This window comes from Pelophylax lessonae (assembly GCF_965119305.1).
Source record: "Pelophylax lessonae genome assembly, chromosome: 1".
In the NCBI taxonomy this organism is placed as follows: domain Eukaryota; kingdom Metazoa; phylum Chordata; class Amphibia; order Anura; family Ranidae; genus Pelophylax; species Pelophylax lessonae.
In genome coordinates, this window is record NC_138768.1 from 129,562,196 (window position 1) to 129,584,738 (window position 22,543).

Sequence of the window (22,543 nt, forward strand, 5' to 3'; positions counted from 1 at the left end):
CCCCTAAAGCCTCTGAGAGGGGATCAGGTGGGGAGATGTGCTCCAAAGACTATTAGCCAACAGGGGGAACCACAGAATAAGTGTAAAAACACTGTTAAGGGACACCCTAATCGCGCTGGCAGCACCACCCGAACTCCAGGAACAAGGACCAATCGACCCTCAGCAAAGAGGGAGAGGACCGCACCAGACTCAACACCCACAAAACCAGGCACCGCTAGTCACCAGGAGAATCTGCACTTCACGTATGCATTCAGGAAGTGAAAAGAATCCAGGAGTCAGCACTATGGGATGAGGAGGGGCTCCCACTGCCGAAAATGGCGCCCTCTGGCTCAACTGTGATGGCACCGCTGTTTTCAATGGCAAACCAGCACAAAATGGTGCATTGTAGCCTATGGGCTACAAGAAAATGGCGGCCCTGCGTGGCACCGCATGGCTCTCGGGGACCCAGGAGGTATCCCTAGCCACAGGACAGGCACAAGGAAGGACGGGTGGCCCTGGAAGGAGCCCCCACCATGTACAACCCCCCCGCACAGCGGCGCACGCCCCCCATTGCCAGCATGGCGCCCAGCCCCCACCCCAGCGGATGTCCAGACCACCCATACAGACCATTAGAGTAGAGGAACAGGTGAGGGGGGGTGCCAGAAAGAGGAAAACCCGTGGGTCCCACCTTCCCATGGAGGGGCCAGCGTCCACCCCAAAACCCTCCAGGGGAAGAGGGGGGAGAGCTACCGTCCATACTAGGAACCAGGCCGGCACCGCTTAAGACAGATCCTCTTCGCCATTGAAATGGGGGGGTGACGGCCAGGAGAAACACTGCGACTCAGGCCAGGGCAAGGTCGTATGCGACTTCGCAAGATGTTTAACTCACAGGGCCAGCCCCCGTCCAATGGGGCTATGTCAAGGCTGACCTAGCGCAGACAGAGGAATGCGTGTGCTCGCTGGCCAGACTGGGGTGACCACTGGATCTAGATTATCCAGCCCGTCTCCCAGTCAGGCAGTTGATTGTAGATCTCACAGGAAAAATCCAGGAGGAAAAAATGTTCTATCTAAAAAAAAATTTCCAGGACCAAAGATCCCAGCAAGGAACTAGGTCCTTACTCCTGACTAGGCAGATAAAAAAAAAATAGGTGGCTATAGCAGAGATGGGGAGTTTACCCTCTGGGACTGCCTATAGGTGTAGCCAGAATTTTTTCTCCCTAGTGTCCTACTTCTGAATGGGGCCATATAACCCAATGTTTAAGAATACTAGAAGCTGTGTCCGTCAATGAACGAAAGAGAAATGGGATTTTTTTACATACCGTAAAATCCATTTCTTTGAGTTCGACGGACAAATCGCTTTCTGAATCCTAACTACTGGGTTATATTGCCCCCTCCAGGAGTAGGACTAGGCAGAACCAAAAACACCTGGCTATGCCCATGGGCCATCCTCAGCTGGTATATAACCCCCCTCTCTGCTCAAGGTAATCAGTTTAGTAGCAAGCAGTATTAGAAGTATCAGAACTCCGTAGAGGGGTGGGTGCTGTGTCTGTCGATGGATGGACAAAAATGGATTTTACAGTAAGTACAAAAATCCCATTTTCTTTTTCGTTCATCTACGGATATAGCGCTCCATAAATCATAACTACTGGGACGTCCAAAAGCAGTGCCAAAAGAAAAATGAGGGGTGGGGAAAATAACCCAAGGCCAAACATAAGAGCCCTAAACCAGGACACAGGGGCCTTAACCAGGTCACAGGGGCCTTAACCAGGTCACAGAAGCACCTTCTAAAAAAAAAAAAAAAAGTTTAAAGAAAAACACCCCTCAAGAGGTAACAGCCCCTCTTAAACAGCATAACAATGATAATAAAAGATTCAGCGCTGAATGAATATAAAACTGGACCAGCAGCTAACACTCAAGTGTAATCCAACACCCTCAATAAATAAATAAATACTAGTGTAGCGCAGTCCGGTATCTGAAAATTATGACAATTAAATAAATTCTTAAAACGTCACAAACATTTTTAAAATGTATAGTAGTAAAAAAAGTTCATAAAGGTAAAATTCAAAGATGATAGGGAGAAAAAACACACAGTCCACTGGTGATCCGGTGAAATAATTAATATGTGTGACTTGAGTGCTCATAAGATCCCTTCACCCGGCATTCTCTGCCTCTCACCTCCAGAACTTGACCCCACAGGGTCTAAAGGCATAGATCAATCTCCACGAAGATCAGCCAAAACGATATTTAACAGGACCAGATCGATACCTCCAGCATACCGATGTCTCAAAACCACAGAGGATAATCTTTCCCAAAATGCTTACTTGGTGTTTGCCGCACTCAGTCCTGCAGCCCTGTTTAGCCAAAGGGATCCAACCGCTCCACCACTCATTGATCCATTCACAATAGCCCCAGCTGTCCTCTCCGTTCCAGCCGTCCTTGTATGCTCCAGCGTGCCCTGGTAAGCACCTTCAGTGTGCTGACAAATTTGCACGCCGCTTGTATGCTTGTATGCCGCTGTAGCCGTCGCTTCCTCCGCTCCTCCACTACCTCCGCTGCAGCTGCCTTCAGTAGTGTTAGCTGCTGCACGCAGCTTGCTGATCCAGACAAACCAAGATAGACCCGCTGCTGCTGAGTACTTGGATCCCTTTGGCTAAACAGGGCTGCAGGACTGAGTGCGGCAAACACCAAGTAAGCATTTTGGGAAAGATTATCCTCTTAAACAGCAGCCTGCTAAACTTTGCGACCAAAAGAAGCACCCGCAGATGCCAAAGTATCTACCCTTATAGAATTTTGTGAAGGTATGCACCAACCACCAAGTGGCTACCTTGCAAACGTGTGATATTTGTGTCGGATGACGGAAGGCCCAAGAAGTAATCAGCACCCGAGAAGAATGCACCGTGACAGGGAAAGGTGGAACCTGACCTTTAATGGAATAGGCCTTAGTCACTGTCTGCCTGATCCATCAGGAGATGGTAGCCGAAGAATCGGCCAGCCCTTTCCTTGGTCCGTCCATAACCACAAAAAGCAAGTCTGACCTCCGAAAGGACTCCGTAGCTGCCAGATACACCTGAATTGCATGAACCACATCCAAGGTATGTAAAGCAAATTCCCAGAGATGAGCCAGCTTGAGGAAGGAAGGAAGGAAGGCAACACAATGCCCTCGTTCAAATGAAAGAGCCACCAAAAATGTCACCTTCTGGGATAATGTAGGCAAGGGAATCTCCCGAATATTCTCAAATGGAGGTTTCTGGAGAACTGAAAGTACTAAATTTAAATCCCATGGCGGCAAAGGAGACCATACAGGTGGAGCCACATGTCGAAACCCGTGAATGAAGGTAAGAACTATAGTGTGCGTGGCTAGGGGTCGTTGAAAGAAGATTGCCAGGGCAGACACCTGGCCCTTGATGGTACTCAAGGCCAACTTCTTCAACAGGGTGTTGTTCAGAAAGGTTACTTCCTCGCCTTCACCACAGTAGGGATCACTGATCCAGACAGACCTCTATCCCTCATTACCTGGCTTTCAATAGCTAAGCCATTAAAACCAGCGACTGTAAAGCAGGATGGTAGGTTAGCACTTGGGACAACTGGTCTTCTCTGAGAGGAAGCCCACAAGGGACGTTTATGGCCACCAGACTGATTGTAAGATCCTTGCCCTTGATTCCTCGCAGGAATTGCAGGAGAGGGTTGTGCAGAGGATGATACTGGCCTTACTGTAGCCCTTGGACGCCTGCCGCGTCCTGCCACGAACCTCGGTATCCTCCTGTGGAGCTAAACCTGCTAAAGGAGCTGCATTGTAGGACTGTGCAAACAGTCTTGAAGGTGGATACCACCAGACTCCGAACCTGTATGCAAAATGGGAGAGAGAACAGTCTGTGTGACAGCAGCCGGTGAATCACAGCCTGTGGTTCCTGAAATTTGTCCAGAGGAAGGACCACTCTGGTCAGAATTAGAATCAGACCTAGGTAAATCAATTCCCTAAACAGGGATAGGGGGGACCTATATAGTTTGGACATCACCAGAACTTTTGCAGGAATTAAATCCCCACAAAGATACGTAAAAAAACCTAAAAAAGAACAAGCTTTCTTTACCCTTTCTGGGTACCCCCCAAATAATAATTTAGTTGATCCCCTTGACGCTCATGAAGGAAGTCCACAAGGCCAGAAACCAGCGAAGATGTCCACCACCCCAATAATGGTTGAGGGCAGACCTTTATGCTGAAGGGGTATTGTCTGCGGGTCAAGTGAAGCGAGCTCTAGACTTACCAGACCAAGGATGCTTGGAAGCTCCCAGGGAAGATTTAAAAGATCCATTTCCCTTATCCTACGTCCCAGAAGCACAAAATAATTTTTTATGAGCTGCAATGAGGCTCCTTCTCTTTCCTAGACTATGGCAGGAAGGTACTCTTGCCCGACCCCAACACCCCCCCCCCCCCCCGTGATACCCCTAATGATGTCATCCAGGGTAGCCCCAAACAGGCGATTGCCTTGAAAGGGAGAATCAATGAGAGCTTTCTGCGGACCAATTCTTAAGCCACAGCACACGCCTAATCACCACCGCTGAAACAAAGTTTGGACAGCACAGGAGCTGTATCCAAAGCTATATCACAAATAAACTCCAGCCCATGGACCAACTGGTCAGCTAAATCAACATAGGCAGCGGGGACCTGCTTACACCCCAGCGCAAAAGCTTGGCCCATTCAGTTAGAGTCTGAGACACCAGGGCTGAGGCAAAGACTGGCCGCAATGTCGAATCAGCCAGAGTAAACATGCTGCCTGCCACAGCCTCCGCTTTCCTGTCAGCCGGGTCCTTAAAGGACAGGGATTCCTCTACTGGGATTATTGTAGCATTGTTCAACCATTTAAACAGGAGGGTCCACCACTGGTGGACTAGTCCACTTTTTTAAAAGTGATTCCTCAAAAGCGGGGGACCAAAAAGGGTAATTTTGGTTGTTCCCATTCCTTACAAGAAAACCTGTCAAAATAAGGCACATAAGGAAACACCTTTGGAGTACGAGGTGACTTATGAGTACCAAATGACACAGCCACGTCCGTGGCTACATCAGCTGCATCCTCAATTTTTAAAGTCACACGCACTGCAGTGATAAGTGAGTCTACCAGGGCTTTTTGATTCGCTGCTGCGACCATGGAGGAATCATCCTCACTATTGGATGGATCTGGGGCTGTGATAATAACCCACCTGGACGGGCCACATCCACAGCGGAATCAGGCTCAGAATCAGATGAGACAGATTGAGCAGGGAAAGGCCTTGAATTCCAGGTCCAGACAGGGGGGAAGGGAGTGGGGGAAGCGCAGCTCACTGAGGGATTTAAGGATGGGAGGAGGGAACCTGCACGCAAGTCCAACTGTCCCTGGAGGTTACCCACATCCACCCCAAAAAAAACCCAAAAGGGGAGGGGAGGACTGTACTCTTATAATCCTTCAACCTCATTTTTTTCTTGATACAGGGATGGAGACGCTGGGCACTACCTGCTGGGGTCTCACTTAAAGACCCATCTAGCCTATTGTGTTTAGGGGGAGGACTGTACTTACCTCACTATGGGTAATGCTCCAGACAGAATCCTCGCCACCGAAGTAGGGGAGCTGTCGGCCAAGGGACCGCTGTGACTTAGACCCACGCCCGGTCGTATGCAACCATGCAAGGAGGCAACATAACCCAACAGTTATGATTTATGGAGCGCTGTGTCCGTTGATGAACGAAAGAGAAAAGGTTGCTCTAGATCCCATCCCAGCATGAGATTTTTTTCTTCCTTTGTGCAGCACTGTTTTACTGACAGAGGCACTTAAAAGTGTTACTAAACCCAAGACCCAGCATTCACTATTGAAAATAGATAAAAACAGAGGGCGCACTGGCCTAGTGCATTATCCAACAAATTTATTGAAGATAAAATATAACTACTCACAAGTGTAGGTAGTAAAATCGCTCCAGGCTAAGATGCAACACCATGTGTGATCCCTGCAAGGCAGTCTGTGTCCCAGTACATATATATATATATATATATATATATATATATATATGTAGCAGGTTTTCCAGGCATTGGGCCTGATGTGGGTATGCTATCGTTACCGGTTACCTCTCCAGCCCATGTGAGCTGCGGCCCTGGGTGTGAGAACTGACACATTGACAACTCCGGCATCTTTGTTTGGTCGTTTTATTGTAGTTTTAGGGGATGGGAAAAGGGAATGAGTGGGATACTCCTTTGGCTAGACTATGTAGAATTCTGGGACTTTTATAGCAAAATGCCCGTTAGCGCTATCTTGACGCTAGCCAACGCTTACTGACGCTTTGAACACACTGTATCTCTGAAAGCTGTGCTGGAACTCCAACTTAAGTCCAGAAGATCCAGGACTGTCATCTGACACTGCTTGCACTGCAAAGTCACTGACTATTCTCTCCAGCCTTGCCCTGGCTTGAGGTAGCTTGCTGTGTATTCCTGTATGGCTGCAACTCTCAACTGATGCACTCACACTGTGCATTAACTCTTCAGGGCCCAAACTGCAGGCGCCCCCTTTACCACTTCAGGGTCCTCAACCTAGGTACCCCCTCTATCATTTCAGAGTCCTCTGACTAGGTACCCCCTTTACAGCTAGCTGACTCTTGGATCCTAGAACCTTCTCCGGAGTGGTCCCCATTGACTCTAGGCAGACCCCCAGGGGCAATCCTCAGTACTCACGAGCTGTGTAGGCTTTCCTGGGACTGGACCCCTCTCACTCTCTGCTGGTTCTCGGCACACCCTATCCACTCTCTGGATTCTTAGGCAGCACCTGAGACATCCGCTTCCTCTGACAGGAGGCGAGACAGCCGTCCTCTCCCTCCTGGGACTCTGCTTCCCGCCAAAGACCATGAGTCATGCCCTCCCTCAAAACTTATACCCACTCCCAGAATCCTTTGCGGCAGAATCTGCCTTCTGGGGTAGTTACAAGCCTGAATGTATCCCTGATTGGGTTTCCTCCACTGCCCTATGAGAAGCCTCTCACAGAGCCAGTGGGGAGACTCCCCCTCAGCAGACACACCTGGAAGCCATGATACCCTACCAAAAAGAAATCATGGCCCTCCTGTTAGGCAGACAAGGCCCACTATACATTTACCTAGCACCTACCTGTAGGGTGCAACACATAAATATATATATATATATATATATATATATATATATATATATATATATATATATATATATATAAAACCCCAAACAAAAATGTACAAAAATGTGTATGTTAGTGAGATCTACTATTTTGCCCTGACATACACTTTAATCTATTATTATTATTATTAGAATGCAGGATTTATAACCTTATGACACCAGTAACTTACTTTCATGTTCCTCTTGGACATCGCTGTTGACTGCATCTATGCAATTCTGAATTTCATTCCAACTTAAGTAGCTTTGTCCTTGTTCTGCAGCTTCCTTCTTCCCAGACACCAACTTGCCAACATAACTAAAAATAAAGAAATAGTCACTTATTGCCCAACAGATAAAAAAGTGTGCCAAGATAAACAATGCCCATTATATGGCATTAGAGAAAAAGCTATAAAGATGTCATTGTTGTATGCAAAATACAGTAGTCTCCCACACTGTGCGCCAATCACTCCAGATAGTAGTCTCCCACACTGTGCGCCAATCACTCCACATAAACAGTATCTTAGCGGGAAATTACAGTTCTAAATGAATTATTAACCCATAGACTTCTCTGCTTTCCTAAATTAATTACCCTGTCCGTAAACTTCCGAGCTAAGCAGGATATGTTCCTTGGCGACAAAAATTATATGATTAAAATAAATTCAAAATATAAATTTACCAGACTGTCGGGATTATTGGGGGTTGATTAAAATAATAATAGAATAAAAAAATGGATTTTTGTAAAATCTTACCGTAAAATCCTTTTCTCTTAGCTCATTGACAGACGTAGTCCTCGGTGATACAGCACCTTCGGGTTATGTTGCCTCCACAGGAGCAGGACTAGACAGGAAATTAAAAAGCTCTGGCCACACCCTAGGGGCAGTCCCAGAGGGTATATCCTCTCTCTCTCTGCCTCAGCAAATCAGTTATGTGAAAAAGCAGTCTTTAGAGATTTTAACCCAACTCAAAAAACAGAGGGGCGGGGACTACGTCTGTCAATGAGCTAAGAGAAAAGGATTTTACGGTAAGATTTTACAAAAATCCATTTTTCTCTAGCGCTCATTGACAGACGTAGTCCTCGGTGATACAGCACCTTCGGGACGTCCCAGAGCAGTATCACAACTGAGGGGTGGGAAAATGAAATCAAATCCCAATCTAGAAGGCCCAACCGGTGCCAACTAGAAGTTTACAATGCTCATCCTTAATGATGAGACTCAACAAAAAAGAGAAACATTTTTTTTTTTTTTTTCCAAACAGAAAAAAACCCTCGAGGTAGACCACCGGTCTCCTCAAATTGCGGCCTGCAAAACCTTGCGGCCAAATGAGGCATCCGCCGATGCCGTCACATCAATTTTATAGAATTTTGTAAAGGTATGTACCGACGACCAGGTGGCCGCCTTACATACCTGGACCACTGACGCCTGATGGCGAAAGGCCCAGGAAGTACTGAGCGCTCGAGTAGAGTGCGCCCTAACAGGGAACGGAGGACTCTGACCCTTAATAGAATAAGCCTGTACCACCGTTTGTCTAATCCATTTGGCAATGGTCGCGGCAGATGCAGGCAAACCCTTTCTGGGGCCATCCGTGATCACAAAAAGTGAATCCGTCTTACGGAAAGATTCCGTAGCTTTCAGGTATACCCTGATTGCCCGAACCACATCTAAGGAATGCAACGCATGTTCCTGATGATGCTTGGGCTGAGGACACAAGGAAGGTAGTACAATATCTTCATTCAGATGAAAATCTGAAACCACCTTAGGAAGAAAAGATGGCTTAGGATGAAGTACTACCTTATCCCTATGAATCACTAGGTATGGGGACTGGCATGATAATGCAGCCAGTTCTGACACCCTGCGAGCAGAAGTAATAGCCACCAAGAAGGCCACCTTCTGGGATAAAGTAAGCAAGGGAATCTCCCTGATGTTTTCAAAGGGAGGTTTCTGTAGAACCGACAAAACCAAATTAAGATCCCAGGGCGGTAAGGGCGCGCGGACTGGAGGAGCCAGGTGCCGCACCCCCTGGATGAAATTCCGCACCAAGGATTTGGTAGCTAAAGGCTTCTGAAAGAAGATTGCTAATGCTGAAACTTGACCCTTGATGGTGCTCAAGGCTAGCTTCTGCTCAACCCCTTGTTGCAAAAAGGCCAATATTCGAGTCACCGAATAGGTACGTGGAGGAAATCCTAAAGATTCGCACCACGCAATATAAGTCTTCCATGTGTGATAATAGACTTTGCTGGAAGTCGCTTTCCTTGCTTTAATAAGGGTAGGAATGACTGAAGTAGACAAACCTCTGTCCTTCAGTACTTGGGTCTCAATGGCCAGGCCATTAAACCCAGCGACTGTAAAGCATGATGGTAAATTGGTCCTTGAGACCACAGACACTCCCTGAGAGGAAGTTCCCACGGAACGTCTACGACTAACATGTCCAAGTCGGCCAGGCCGGCTTGAGGAGGCCAGCCTAGAATTTCTAGGACCACTGGCGCTGATAGAATCTGAACCAGGCGTCCCTAGAGGTATCTGGCCCCGACCATCCGAGAAAGTCTGGTCGTTTACTGTTCCCACACATTTATCAGATACCTGATGGTTATCAGGAAAGGTGATCTTTTCTGGTTGAACCTCAGGGACCGAAGTCACCCGACTAGAGGCTACTTGGCCTATCTGGTCAACCAGATCCGATTCCTGTGAGGTATCGGGACTAATCTTAGGAAAAGGTAAAGGAAAAGATCTATTCAGGTAACGGTAACTACCGCTTCCTGTAGTACTTAAATGTTGGAAGGGAAGAATCGCACCGGTAGTAGTGGTTGATGCTCGATCTAATGTCCTGAATACCGGTGAAAACGTCCCCCCACCCTGAAACCGGGTGGGGGCGCACCTTCAGGCTGTGTACTCCTTTGCTTCGGGTTTGGCTGGGTTGGTCCTTTGCTTGTCCGACCAGCCCTTCTTGAACCCTCCTGGAGGAGTCTTGCCTTTCCCGCTAGTACCAGCCGGGCGCCCTTTATGGGCGGTAAAGAAAGGTCCTCGCTTGTTGCGAGGTCCCTTAGCTTTAGCAGCCTGTGGCAAAAAAGTGCTCTTGCCCCCAGTGGCATCCTTAATGATTTCATCTAGGTTGGCCCCAAATAGACGATTCCCCTGAAAGGGGAGATTTGTCAAGGTCTTTTTGGAACCTAGGTCAGCTGACCAGCATTTTAACCACAGCACACGTCTGAGGATCACCGCTGACTTAGATGCATGCCCTAATAAGGGAGTAGTGTCCAAGGCTGCGTCACAGATAAACTGTAGCCCTTGTATAATCTGTTCCATCAAATCAGATGTCTCCTGGGGAATATCTTTTCCCCTAAGATCTTGGCGTACCATTTTCGCCCATTCCGTAAGTGTGTGGGAAACTAGACCAATAACAATTACTGGTCTAAATGCTGACCCTATCAGAGAGAAGATGGTGCGGGACTCTGCTTCCATCTTTCGATCCACCGGATCCTTAAAGGACGCCATTCTCCTTTAATCTGATTACCGAAACATTTAGGTACAGGAAAAACCTTCACCGTTTTGATGGGCTTATTAGTACCAAAGGGAATCTCTGTTTCAGTTGCCTCTGCCGGTAAAGCCTCAAGTTTTAAGGTTTCCTGGACTGCCACAACTAGTGCGTCCACCAATGCTTCTTCCTGAATTATAGCAGGAGAAGAAGCGTCCTCCTCACTGTCTGAGGGGGCTTTACCTGGGATAACAGCCCTTGCAGAGGAACCTGCAACTGCAGTGACCATCTCTGAATCAGAGTCAGAGGTGTCAGATAGTATAGGGGTAGGCGGGGGTCGCTTCCTTGACCCCCGTCCCTGACAGGCCGCCTCCACCCGAGCCACCATAGACTCCAAAATTGCTGTAAATGACTCTATACTCTGTGCACCGGCGGGTCCCGTGGCCCCCTCGAGGGAAACAGGTGGGGGAATATGTGTGGCAGGGTCCATGATAAATTCCAGTCACTTCCTGGATAATATAATTCAAAAATAAAAAACTTTTTTTTTTTTTTTTCAGACCCCCAGCGCCACAAAAGCCCCTTAGTGTTACCTGCTAGGGATCCCTATCGATCGAGAGAGAGAGAGAGATAGACCCCCAGGCTCACCACTTGATGCTCAGAGTTTAACTGCAACAGGTTACAGCGCTGTCTTGACAAACAGGAAGTCTTTTGGCTGGCTGCCCAGGAAGAAAGGAGGCGGCTCCGCCCCTCTGCACGCCTTCCGGCGCCTCCCCCAAGCTCCACGAGGTGTTTGGATCACCTCAAACATGGCCGCCCCCATGCTGGAGACACGAGGCTACGCCAAAATGGCGGCTCGTGCGATCCAGCAAAAAAAATGGCGGCGGCCTGTACTGAATAGCGGTGTGCTGCAGGGCACACAACACTCTCTCTGCATGGGGATATGGCGTGGTTGGCGGTACCGGCCCTGGCGGACCGCATGGCCATTCGGGAGGCCTGCAAATAGCTGGAGATCTGATTAGGAAGGCAGTCTACATGTCCGTGGCTTCTGACTGGTAGGTAGTTTATTCTTAACGCCGTAAGATTCCCAGAATGCCACAGATTACATCTTTTTAACATGTATACAATTAGATTGTTAGCTCCCAAACCAAGCCTCCTGGCTTTTTGCACATAAAATCACACTCAAAGTAGGAGGATCTGTGTCATGTTATAGGATAGAGGGGGACTCTATCTTACCATACAGAGAGGGGCCCGCGTTTACCACAAGACCCGTCAGGGGAAAAGGGGGAACATACTACTCACCATACCGGAACCAGGCGGGCACCAACTCCTGACAGTACCCCTCTCCACCGGGGCGGGAGGGCTGTCGACCGATACGGACGCCGTGACTCATGGTCTTTGGCGTTTCAGCGAGACGTTTAACTCGCGTGGACAGTCCTTTAATGGGACTTTGTCGCGGCCGACCCAGCGCGGAGCTATGGCCTGCAAGCGCTCGTAGGCTGAACTGGGGTGACCACCGGATCTCAACATCCAGCCCGTCGCCCAGTTCAGCTTTCTTGCTTGAAGATCTCACAGGAACACTGGAGAAAAAAAGCTGTCTAAAAAATCCTTTAAGAAAAAATTCTTGCCAGGACCTAAGATCCCAGCAAGGTATCTAGGTCCTTACTCCTAACTAGACAGAAAATAACTGATTTGCTGAGGCAGAGAGAGAGAGGATATACCCTCTGGGACTGCCCCTAGGGTGTGGCCAGAGCTTTTTAATTTCCTGTCTAGTCCTGCTCCTGTGGAGGCAACATAACCCGAAGGTGCTGTATCACCGAGGACTACGTCTGTCAATGAGCGCTAGAGAAATTATTTTAAAAGCCATGTATATTTCATATTATGCATATGAGGTTCTGAACAGGACAGGATCCATCTTGTTTTTAAGGTGAAAGAAGGTTCATATATGTCTTGTTGCAAAATTTCTTTTACAAGTTTACAAAGGGTCTATGGTTTCAACAAAGATCTTTGTATTTCTTTTAAAATCATAAATAAGAGGCCTTTTTGACATCTCTATCAGATAAGACTTAGTCAGTCTGACCAGATGTTAAGGGGATGGTAGTGCCAGTCTGTCTATAAGTATTTAGCAATAGACAATGGCTCAGTGTTTTTCATCAGACATTTTAAAATGAGAACTATATATGTTTTTATAGATACATTATTATATGTGTGTGAAGATATTAGCCATAATTATGCTATTATATTATGTAAGGCATATACATATGTATTTAGGAATGTTATATCACATTTTGGGTTTATATTCTCATAGTAATAATCTTACTTAGAATACATTACTTTTAAGTGTAAGGACATATGTATCTCGTCACTAATTACCTCATTTCAGAGAAGTTTGTGTGTAGGTCTGGTGTAAGTTTTTATGACACTATAGATCTTCCAAACCTAGACTAGATGCCTGACAGTTATGTCAGAATCCAAATAAGTAATGGCTATTCACTAGCTAGAGGTCAATAGGTCATCAGATAACAAAATGTTTTAATTATGTTAAATACAAAATCTAATGAACGGTACGATACTGCCCTCTGTAGACAAAATACCAGGTGCAGTCTTGAGATAATTTTAGATATTCCCATATAAAAATATATTGTGTTAAATAATATAATTATTGAAATGGCATTACTTGCCAAGGTGAATGATGGAGATACAGATGGACATTTATGTATGTACTGGGAGTTTGGACAAAGTTTTATATGTGTTTTATGATTACTCTTATATATAGAGAAATCATCCTTTAATTTTATTATAACAAGTATTGGGTTAATTATCGAAAGAGGTGTGTCTCTGACCTCACCATTTTAGGTATAGAATATCCTGACCAATTGGGATAATGTTTCATCCCTCTGGGTTTAACTTATGGTAATTTTTATAGCTCTTTGTTTTTACCATATAAAAGACCAACCCAGATGAGAGAGAGGACACACATTACATTGCCCAACATACAATACACTTACATCACACACACGCTATTACATTCCTCGATAGACTCATCCAGACATACTCCCTGGTCCATCATTCATCTGAAACTTGAAGGGAAGCCACTATCTTAAGACTGGCATCCATCTTAGGACTCTGGTAACGCCCATTTGAAGCTAGCGGCCATCTTAAGTGTGGTAAATATGCCTTGCTATGTTATTTGATTTTATTCAACAATTGTTTATTCCTTCCTTTTATGTTTTATATTGCATATTTAAGGGTAATGAGATTACAATCCCAGCCGTATAAACCATGGTAGATTTTTCTCTAAAAAGCTGATTTTTGTTTTTTTACATTTTTATTAATATCAGATTTAGTGCATTATTTGCAATTTTAAGTCTTCCATTTTGCATGGCTTATTCTCATTTCATCTGCAGTGGAATGACTTTGGGCTATGTGATTACGCAGACCATTGTAGTCTGTTTATATAGAACATTAATTTATGGCTTATACTATACCTGGGAAGAAATGGTAATCTTGCTTTAGTTTTACTTTCACTTTGTTTCAGTTTCACTTTCATTATTGAGCTAAACATCACATTGCATTGATTATTTTAAGTTAGTATTTTTTCTGTAGAGTTATCTTTTTGTGTCATTTCTTGTTTGATCATATATTGTGATTATATGTCTTGAGAATAAATATTTTTATATATATTCCATACTGTAGACTGTACTCACTAAGATTGGTATATGCTCTTAAAAAGAAATTAATCAATTAAAAAGAATTCACGACATTGATTTGTGTTAAGGGCTTTAATTCCCCCCAAAAATGCAAAAAAGCTTTTCGTGCCTACAAAAGACTAGGCATGGAAATACTCCTATTACAAAAGACCCATTTTTCTGATTGTTCTCACCCACGTACTTTGACAGATCCTTCAGACGGTTCTTTTTCACAACCTATGGTTCCAAGTCTAGGGGGGTGGCCATTTTAATTAAAAAACGAATTACAATTTGAGGTTCAACACCTGTATAGAGATGCGGACAGTAGATTTTTGATACTGAAGGGGATCTTGCAGGGAAAATCTATCACGATTGCAGTAGTATATGCACCTAACGAATCCCAGGCCTCATTCTTTAAAACCTTCTTCGCTGTCCTGGATAGGTACCACTCTACACATGTGGTGGTTGGAGGAGACTTTAACCTAGTGGCACACCCCAAACTGGATAGAAGTCGTGTAACCAGCCACACGTATGCTTTCCCTAAGACACTCCAAGACTGTTAGATTCCTCCCAGCTTCTCGACTCCTGGAGGGCACACAACATAGGAGCATGAGAATATACCTATTATTCTCCAGTTCACGACAGTTACTCTAGACCAGACTTTTTCAACCAGGGTGCCGTGGCACCCCGGTGTGCCTCCTGGGTTCTTAAGGGGTGCCTTGGCAAAATGGCAACAAATTGCCACAGGTTTTTACTTTGTAGAATTACAACACTGGGCACTGCGGGTCAAGCCACTGACACCCTGACAACCAGTGACATCACTGGTTGATAAGGAGAATGCTTGCACAGCATCCCTATTTACTCCTCCTCATCCCTTCTCCATCAGCACTGGGTTTACATTAGCAAATAGAAGAAAAGAAACGGAGGGAAAAGAGAAACCCTAGAATACTAGTCCATACCAGTTTGCAATAGTGGAGGAATAAATCACTTCTAATGTTGGATGGCCCATGTGTATGGATGTTGCGGTCTTAAGTAAAAGTATTAGTTTAGGGTTTTTTTCTTTACATTTTAGAATGGGGTGCCTCGAGATTGTGCAGAATTGTTAAAGGTGCCATAACTGAAAAAAGGTTGAGAAACACTGCTCTAGACTGAGCTACATTTTCTGTTCCCCGATAATGCTGGCAAATTATTCGAAGACCTGTATTCACATCTGTACCTGGTCAGACCATCAAATAGTTTCTTTCCATACATCACATATAGGACTCAATCCGGGAGTGGCCAGTTGGCACATGAATGATTCACTTCTTACAGATGTAAGATGTAGACAGATGTACAGATGTAACCAATTATCAGATCACCTTGAGGAGTATTTTTGTCCTAATGATTTAGACGCCATCTCCCCTACTTCGCTATGGGAGGCCAATAAGGCAGTCCTGCGTGGACATTTTATTAAAATAGCATCCCAAAGAAAGAAACGTAAGCTTCGCGAGATACGCTCCCTAACCCAAGATTCGGACAAACCGTATCATATTCAAAGCAAATCACATACCCAAGATATACTCGCACAAATTAACTCTAAACGGGTTGCACTAGAAACTTTACTTTCAGAGGAAACTGAAAAATCTCTCAGATGGTCGAAAGCTTGTTTCTTGCTCTATAGTAATACGGCTTCTTTCATGTTCACCAAAAAACTGCATCAGTCCCTCCAGCCACCACATGTGTACAAACTTCGAAATGCAGCAGAGCAGATGGTGACCCATCCGCAAGATGTCCTTCAGATTTTCTCAGATTTCTATAGAGCCCTTCTCCTCCTCCCCCCCCCCCCCCCTCTGCAGGGTTCCGCTTCTTTAGATTGGTTGAAAGGTCTCCCGCTTCCACAACTAACAGATTCACAAATTAATGCCCTGAATGCTCCTTGCATACCTATATATCTCAAATAATAACATCCTTGAAAACCACCAAAGCCCCGGGCCCAGATGGGCTTTCAGTTCTTTATTACAAAAAATTCAAAAACAGCCTCCCCTTTCGCCTATCCAAACTGTTTACCTATTGGGGGGCCATCAATTCTCTGATGACATGCTTCTAGCTAACATGACCCTTATACCCAAGCCTAACAAAGATCATACTCTCCCCCAGAACTACCGCCCAATTTTGCTGATCAATAATGATATGAAGTTGTTTGGTAGGGTTCTGGCTGATCGCCTGGCCACAGTTATCACCACCTTGATCTCCCCAGACCAAACCGGATTAATCCCATCGAGACAGATTACAGATAACATCAGATTGGCCTGTAATGTAGTCCAAGACGCAAACCTGTTAACCCATCCAGTCATGATGTTAAGTCTTGATATACATAAAGCGTTTGACAATGTTCTCTGGCCATATATGGAAAAGATTTTGGCCAAAATTGGTATCCAAGGCAAATTTATTCAGGGCGCTATATACCCAATATCGCACTAGAATTAAACTGCCGGGTTGCACCTCAGAATACTTTGGTCTGGGCCACGGGACACGGCAGTGCTGCCTTCTCTCCCCATTGCTCTTTGCTTTGGCGATAGAGCCCTTGGCAAGAGCCATCACCCTAAATCATCAAGGGCTTTGTCAAGAGGGAACATCACTTTAAGTTAAGCCTATATATGGACGATGTTTTGTTATTTTTGATGGACCCTTTGATCTCCCTCCCCAACCTGATATCCACACTACATATATTCCATGACTTATCGGGCCTTGGGGTTAACTTTTTAAAATGTACAGCTATGACAATTAACTTGCCTCCGTCGACTAAAAGAGAATTTCCACTTCACATGGAGTACTGGCTCATTACCATGTTTGGGGATCTGCTTAGCCTCTACCCTGCAACAGATCTACCAGGTTAACTATCCCGCTGCGTTCTCTCGCAGTAAGCAGTGGTTAAGAACATGGTCTTCATACAATATAACATTTCTCAGTAGGGTCCAGGCAGTGAAGATGTCAATCCTCCCTAAACTATTTTTTTTTTTTTTTTTAGAGCACTGCCTCTATATGTTCCCAGATCAACAATTGAGGTAATGATTTTCCTTTTTCTTATAACCTTGATAAAACATTTGTAATAAAAAAAAATGTCAACAAGCCAAGCACGTGGATCCAGCCTGCTATTTTTGTCAAACAAAGCCAAACGTTTTTATTGTACAGCATTACAAGGTTGATAAGAAGGACATTGAGTGCCTGAGGATGACCTTTGTTTGCCCTTCCACTTCAGCACTGAGGTCACATTGGCTGAATGAGGAAGAGAAACAGGGAGAAAAGGAGCGCTGGAATACTAATCAGTACCTGCTTGCACAGGTATATTTCCTTTGCAAAAATAAATAATTTTTAATGTTGGGTGTCCTATGTGCATGGAGGCTTTTGTGCTATATAAAACTATTAGTTTTTTACATTTTAGAATGGGGTGCCACAAGATTGTGCAAAATTTTAAAGGGTGCCTTGACTGCAAAAAGGTTGAGAAACCCGGTCCTAGACATTCAGTGAGGTGGCACAGCCTGGAAGAGATTTAACTCTGCATCACTCAACCAGAAAATGTGGTTTTATTGCTGTCCTTCACCGCAATAAGGTGGTTTTCCTCCACATCGTAATGTGACACTGGTTGGATTCCCCAAAATCCAAAAATCAAGAAACCGCAAAAAAGAAAAGAAGAAAAAAAAAAAATAAAAACACACAAGTCTTTCAACCTCTTTCCCACTAAACTTAAACATTTGTCAGGATTTGAGCTATATTTGGCCACCCTTATAAACATAAAGCTTTTAACCACTTGCCGACTGCCGCACGACTATTTACATCGGCAGTCAGCCCCTCACGGAGCGACGTAGGGCTACGTCGCTAGCCTGTAAGGGTGTGGGGAGCGAGTGCGCGCCGCCGGAGGCGCGCTCTCGCACGGTCACGGACCCCCCCCGCGCGTGTACCCGACGGACCCGATGTCCGCCGGGCACTCGCAATCGTCCGTGACAGCGGGAGAAAGGCAGGCGGCTAGTGTAAACAAAGCCACCTGTCAGTTCTCCCTGTGTAAGAATGATGATCAAACGGTTCTACTATGTAGGACCGTTGATCACTGTTCTTACACGCACAGCCAATCACAGTTAGAAACCCGCCCCTAGGACACACTTAACCCCTCCCTCTCCAATACAGTTAACTCCTTCACTGCCAGTGTCATTTTTACAGTAACCGTGCATATATATATATATATATATATATATATAGCACCGATTACTGTAGTAATGTCACTGGTAACCCCAAAAGTGTCAAAAATGTTAGTCAAGGGTCCGATCTGTCCGCCCCAATGTCGCAGTCCCAAAAAAACAAAAAAAACGCAGATCGCCGCCATTACGCGTTAAAAAAAAACCAACAAAAATGACAAAAATCTTTCCCTTTGTTAGTAAACGCAATAACTTTTGTGCAAACCAATCAAAATCCGCTTTCTGCGATTTTTTTACCAAACATATGGTAAAAAAAAAATTGGCCTAAAATGTTAAAAAATTTTGATTTTTACATTTTTTGGGGGGAATTTTATATATAAAAATATGTGAAAAATATTGTTATTTTTGAAAAATTGATGCTCTTTTTTTGTTTATAGCGCATGATCAAAAAAAGAAAGCTCTGTTTGTGGGAAAAAAAAGGACACCAAATTAGTTTAGGTACAGCGTCGCACGACCACGCAATTGTCCGTTAAACTCACGCAGTGCCGAATCGCAAAATAGGCCCTGGTCAGGAAGGGGGTAAAATTTTCCGGGGATTAAGTGGTTAATGTGTTTTTGCATAAATATATGGTATAAGCAAAGCTTTGCATTACTGAACAGCTGAAAGCCCAAACTTACATATAAATGGGTGCAGCAAAAAGAGCCTTCCATCTACATGCAGAAAAAGCATGTAATGATGTACAGTGAACCAGTACACAGTCAGTTTGTAAAAACCAGGGACAACTCTGTAACGCGCTCTTATCTTTAAAAGAGGTGTCTTGGACATACACTATAGTACCAAAAGTATTAGGACCTCTGTCTTTACACACGCACATGAACTTTAATGGCATCCCAGTATTAGTCCGTAGGGTTCAATATGGAGTTAGCCCACCCTTGAAGCTGCAACAGCTTAAACTCTTCTGGAAAGGCTGTTCACAAGGTTTAGGAGTTTGTCTATGGGAATGTTTAACCATTCTTCCAAAAACCCATTTGTGAGGTCAGGCACTGATGTTGGAGAGAAGGCCTGGCTCGCAGTCTGTGCTCTAATTTATCCCGAAGGTATTCTTTCAAGTTGCAGTCAGGACTCTGTGCAGGCCAGTCAAGTTCCTCCACCCCCAACTTGCTCATCCATGTCTTTATGGACCTTGCTTTGCTTTGTGCACTGGTCCAAATCATTTTGTAAAGAAAGTACTAAGGTGTGGGGTTGTTTTTAAGGGGTTGGGCTTAGCCCCTGAAGGGAACACTTAGGGTGTCAGTATACCAAGACATTTTTGACAATTTCATGCTCCCAACTTTGTGGGAACAATTTGGGATTGGCCACTTCCTGCTCCAACATGACTGCGCACCAGTGCACAAAGCAAGGTCCATAAAGACACAGATGAGCGAGTTTGGGGTGGAGGAACTTGACTGGCCTGCACAGAGTCCTGACCTCAACCCGATAGAACACCTTTGGGATGAATTAGATAGTTAGTCGGGATGAAAAAAGACACAAGTCCATCTGGCTCAACCAATAAAAAACAAAAAACAGTAAAGAAAACCCAACCATACAATCCCACCATATACACAATCCTATACCTGCAGTTGATCCAGAAGGTGAGAAAGGTGAAAAAACCCCAGAAAAGCATGATCCAATTTGCTACAGCAGGGGAAGAAAAAATCCTTCCTGATCCCCCAAGAGGCAATCGGATATTCCCTGGATCAACTTTACCTATAAATATTAGTACCCATATTATGTACACCCAGGAAAGAATCCAGGCCTTTTTGAAAGCAATCTAGTGAACTAGCCAGAACCACCTCTGGAGGGAGTCTATTCAACATTTTCACAGCTCTTACGGTGAAGAAATCTTTCCGTATTTGGAGACTTAATCGGTTTTCCTCTAGACGTAAAGAGTGCCCCCTCGTCCTCTGTGTTGAACAACTCAACACCAAGTTCACTATATGGACCCCTTATGTATTTATACATGTTGGTCATATACCCCCTTAATCTCCTCTTCTAGAGAGAATAAATTCAGTTCCTCTAATCTTTTCTCATAGCGGAGCTCCTCCATGCCTCTTATCAGTTTGGTTGTCCTTCTCTGCACTTTCTTCAGTTCCCTGATATCCTTTTTAAGAACTGGTGCCTAAAACTGAACTGCATATTCCAGATGAGGTCTTACTAATGATTTATTCAGGGGTAAAATGATATCTCTCTCTCTGGAGTCCATGCCTCTGTTAATACAAGAAAGGACTTTGCTTGCTCTGGAAACTGCAGCTTGGCATTGCATGCTATTATTAAGCTTAGGACCTACCAGAACACCCAGGTCTTTCTCCACTATGGATTCCTCCAGTTCTACTCCCCTTAGTATGTATGATGCATGCATATTCTTAGCCCCCAAATGCATAACTTTACATTTATCAACATTAACCACTTACCGCCCGCCCGCCGTCATATGACGGCGGGACGGTGCAGCTATTATCCTGGGCGGACGTCATATGACGTGACCCAGGAAATGCAGGGCAGGCGCGCGACCGCGGGCGCGCCGCCGTGCACTGCCGGTGTCGGCGTGTCCCCGGGACACAGCCGGTCACCGCAGGGGGGAAAAACAGCCAATAGGCATGGCTGTTTCCCACGTGATCAGCTGTGTTCCAATGACACAGCCGATCACAATGGAGGCTCCCGGGAGATGACCGCGCATGCGCGATCGGGAGCGCGGTCATGTCGGTGGCAGTAGTAAACAGTCACTGACAGTGGCAGTAGTAAACAGTCACTGACAGTGACTGTTTACTATGTGATCGGCTGTGAATCCATTCACAGCCGATCACAAAATGTAAACAAAGAGCAGTAACTCAGTGTTACTAGCTCTGCTCCCCTCATACAGTTTCCAGTGTGAGGGGAGCAGAGCTAGAAATAGTGAGTTACTGCTCTGTACACATGTAAAAAGTAAAATCACACCAATAAAGGTCCCCACACAGTCCTCAGCCCCCCCCCCCCCCCAATGTCACCTGTCACCCAACAGTCACCTCATCAGTGCCCAGAAATTGACACCCATAACGTTCACATGTGAGCGCAGCGATCGCGGGAAGAATCACAGCAATTCTGCCCGCGATCCGGAAATCATTGCAAATTGCGGGGCGCCTGTGCGTTGCCCATTTTTTGCAATAGCACCCCAAACGCTGTGCAATGTTGCCGCCATTTCCACCTGCCGAATCGCGGTAACATCGCGCAAACAACGCATGACGCCCAAAAAAGGTACAAGAGCTTCTTTGGGGGATCATGCGTTGTTTGCGTGATGTTACCGCGATTCGGCAGGCGGAAATCGCAGCAACATCGCACAGCGTTTGGGGTGCTATTTCAAATCACAGGTAACGCACAGGCGTCCCGCAATTTGCAATGATTTCTGGATCGTGGGCGGAATCATAGTGATTCTGCCCGCGATCGCTATGCTCACATGTGGACATAGCCTAAAGTTCACCGGTCACCAGAGACTGCCATCAGTACCGCCGTGCACCATCGCCCGTCACCTGTCACCCATCAGTGACCATCGCCCGTCACCTGTCACCCCATCAATCACCGTCACCTGTCACCCCATCAGTCATCGTCATCTGTCACCCCATCAGTCATCATCTGTCACCCTATCAATCATCGTCACTTGTCACCCCATCAGTGATCGTCACTTGTCACCCCATCAATCATCGTCACATGTCACCCCGTCAGTGATTGTCATCTGTCACCCCATCAATCATCGTCACTTGTCACCTCATCAATCATCATCACCTGTCACCTCATCAATCATCGTCACCTGTCACCCCATCAGTCATTGTCACCTGTCACCCCATCAGTCATCGTCACCTGTCACCCCATCAGTCATCGTCACCTGTCACCCCATCAGTCATCGTCACCTGTCACCCCATCAGTCATCGTCACCTGTCACCCCATCAGTCATCGTCACCTGTCACCCCATCAGTCATCGTCACCCCATCAGTCATCGTCACCCCATCAGTCATCGTCACCTGTTTGCCATATACATGCAATCACTTACTGACCGCCTAATGACTATATGCGTCGGCCATTAAAAGCTAAATAC

General features: G+C 45.6%; 1 protein-coding gene across 2 annotated transcripts in view; it reads right to left on the reverse strand.

The window, feature by feature from the left end:
- Nucleotides 1-22,543, reverse strand: part of LOC309561249 (ras GTPase-activating-like protein IQGAP2) — a 506,552-nt gene that overhangs the window by 192,493 nt on the left and 291,516 nt on the right. For both annotated transcript variants that reach the window (XM_082265047.1, XM_082265046.1), the window contains one exon: nt 7,309-7,433. In XM_082265047.1, the coding sequence (XP_082121173.1) occupies nt 7,309-7,433 (125 nt within the window). The remainder of the gene's footprint in view (nt 1-7,308; nt 7,434-22,543) is intronic.